Source organism: Camellia sinensis, chromosome 3 (genome assembly GCF_055761805.1).
Source record: "Camellia sinensis isolate YWXY chromosome 3, ASM5576180v1, whole genome shotgun sequence".
NCBI lineage: Eukaryota > Viridiplantae > Streptophyta > Magnoliopsida > Ericales > Theaceae > Camellia > Camellia sinensis.
The window spans coordinates 18,823,307-18,826,466 of record NC_138963.1 but is presented as its reverse complement, the minus strand read 5'-3'; the positions used below and the strand labels follow the sequence as shown (position 1 = coordinate 18,826,466).

The following is a 3,160-nucleotide window of genomic DNA, read 5'->3' as shown; positions in this document are numbered from 1 at the left end:
TTTTTACTAATAATTCTCACACTAACTGTTTGGCAAGAGCTAAACGGGACTTTTTTGGCTATTTTAGTCACAAAAGACAAAATAGGCTATTTTAGCCACAAAAAACAAAATATCACATTCAACCCATAATCATTACATTCTTCTCTCACAAAAAAAGTCAAAAAAGTTAAAAAGCCAAAAAACCTTTCCCAAACCAAACTTTTTAGCCCTGGTTAAAATAATCAAAAAAGTCAAAAAATTAAAAAACTAATCCACTTCCAAAACGGAGGCTAACAATTCATCTAATGGAACCTTGGGAGAAAGACAAAAGAGATGGAATTCTAGAGCAAGAGTAATATCCAAATACTTTTCAAAACAATAAAATCTCGAAATTGGCGTTCTAAAAATGAATGGGCCTAAAATCCACGGGGTCAATGGCAATGGTGAAGCGATGGATCCTAATCCCTACTACATTTCTTATTGAAAAATGCTTGAGAGTACTAATTAGTGTTCCCACTAATTAGGTGACAGTGGGTCCCGCCATTAATGATGTGATGTTTTGGTCTTGGAGTTGTAATTTTTTTTTTTTTTTTTTACTTTCTTAATGCATTAGTGCTATTAGTGGTGGTGTTTTTAGTGGGATGAATCATTGTTGTTTCTTATTACTCCCCAAATATCACGCAGTTATAAGCATTTACCAATTAGTATAGTTTGCCTTCTCTTATCACATATCTATTCATTTATTCCCTAAATTGCATAGCCAAATACACTGCATCAAATTAATATGTGCATATTGTATATATAGAAACGAATATTACAGCCTCTGTGGTTTACCAAATACACTAACAAAGCTAGTAAACCAAAGCATGTAAGAGATCTGTTACAAACCCACAAAAATTTATCCGAAATTTATTTAATGTATGGATCACATTTATTGTAAATGCAGATTTCACTGTTTAAAAGTTAAATTTTCACTCTCCATTAATTTTCTGGTCAGATTTCGGGCCTTCAATATGGGACCGTAACTTTTCTGTTATATATCATCTACCTCCAGAGAGAAGCGATTCTGCAACAGAAGACGATTGTGAAAATGCCTTCTCCATAGAAGATGGATAAGACATTGCAAAATCATCAAACCTTTCTCGTTTGGCAAACGTTAATCCAGTAGCCGAAATCTCGAGAGATGTCAGCTCAGGAAGCTGAACTTCTCCCTCCAGAAACTGTACAATTTGTCTCATACTTGGCCTAACTGCAGGTTCTGAATGCGAGCACAACAAGCCGAGCTTCAACACCAACTCCACTTCCTCAGCCACATATTCACTACCCAATTTTGGATCAATAGCCCGAAAAATTTCACCTCCGCTCCACAAAGAAAAAACCCAATCGACTAAAATTAGATGCTCGATTGGCGCACTAGGCTCTATTGGCCTCCTTCCACACCCCATCTCGAGAAGAAATGCCCCAAAAGCGTACACATCGGCGCTCGTTGTGGCCTTGCCTGTTCTAGTGTGCTCGGGGGCGAGGTACCCAAGAGTTCCAACAACGTGGGTAGTCTGAGGATCGGTTCCATGGTCATACAATCTGGCAAGCCCAAAATCACCCAATCTTCCATTAAGATCGCTGTCTAATAAAACATTGCTAGCCTTGACATCTCTATGCACCACCACTTGTTCCCATTCTTCGTGTAAATAAAAAAGTCCCGACGCCACGCCTTTAATGACCCGAAACCTTTGTTGCCAATTGAGAGTGGATTTGGGTTGGCCAAAGAGGAATTTGTCTAGGCTTCCATTGGGCATGTAGTCATAGACCAACAGGAGCTCCCCTTTTCGTCTGCAATAACCCAAGAGTTGCACTAAATTGCGGTGGCGCAACCGCCCAATACTAACGATTTCGGCTACAAATTCCCTCATTCCTTGTCTTGATTCATGAGAAACCCTCTTGACTGCAATCTCAATTTTTGATACGGGTAGTATGCCTCGATAGACCTTGCCAAATCCGCCAATACCCAAAAGTTCTTTCTCTCTAAATCCTTTTGTCGCGATATATAAATCTTTGAACTTGAATCTATGAGGACCATAGGCAAGCTCCCAATCTTCAAGCACTTCTGCAGACTTCCTCTTCCTTCTCACATAAAAAACTACACCGGCCATCACTCCAAACACCGACATTAGACAAATAATCGGCAACCCAATTGTCAAAAATTTCGATATCTTCTTCGGCCCAATTCGAGGAAGCTTGGGAAGTCGAGACAGGTCAAGAGCTCGAGCCTCGCCATTCACCTGAAAGCTCCATCCCAAGACATAATGAGATGTCTCAACAGAACCGGTGGACGACGAGAACCCAACATACATGGTTTCATTTACGATCGATGAGAGATCATAAAACATAGTGCAAAGTGGTTTTCTTGGCTTAGCAGTGTTGATTGGAGCCATTGTGACATTCATTTGCTTCTTCACCCCATCATAATCCACCCAAACTTGCATTTCTTTGCCACTAATGAGAGTCAAGTTATGAAACTGCCCATTTTGATCATCATAATAGCCCGCTCGCTCTGATATTTCAGAGACCAAACTGTTAATATCAATTCCAACATGGTTTTCATTTTTATCATTGAATTCACTGTTATAAATCGTGTCAAGCTCGACAGCTACGAAATGGTTGCTGGCATTGTCATTGTTGGTTTTATTGAAAAGGCCGAGGTATTGGCTCGGAAGAGCTTCCGGGAGGGCTCTGGTTGGGGAGACAATGAAGACGATGCCGTGGCCGCTGAGATTTGGATATTGGGAGATGATGGAGAAGACAAAGGTGGTGGAGAAGGAGAGAGAAGGAGAGTTTGGTGAGGTTTTGAAGGTGATTGGGTTGGGGAAGAAGGCATGGCCTTTTTGTTGTTTGGTGCCATTGGTGAGAGCTAAGAGGCCATTGAGTGTGAACTCGGCTACGCCATCGAGGGTTAGGTTCGATGATCGGAAGTCATTGAAGGTGAAACCAACATCTTCACTGGCTGCTAAGGGTAGTAGCAGAAGGAGGCACACCGGTGTTGCAAAGTTGAGAAACATGACTGTTAGTCTCGCACCATCTCATGATCCCACCTACCTATCAGTGTCTGCATTTATATGCTTTCAATATGCGAGATCTCTCATTAAAATTTAGAATTTAATGAGAATTTATTAGAAATTTCCTA

General features: G+C 40.7%; 1 protein-coding gene across 1 annotated transcript; it reads right to left on the bottom strand.

Moving 5' to 3' along the window:
* Positions 1-731: 731 nt before the first annotated feature.
* Positions 732-2,608, bottom strand: LOC114316834 (L-type lectin-domain containing receptor kinase IV.1). Its single transcript, XM_028263511.2, has one exon. It carries the CDS (start codon positions 2,460-2,462, stop codon positions 1,020-1,022), a length of 1,443 nt encoding a protein of 480 aa, XP_028119312.2. The 5' UTR covers positions 2,463-2,608; the 3' UTR covers positions 732-1,019.
* Positions 2,609-3,160: the final 552 nt, after the last annotated feature.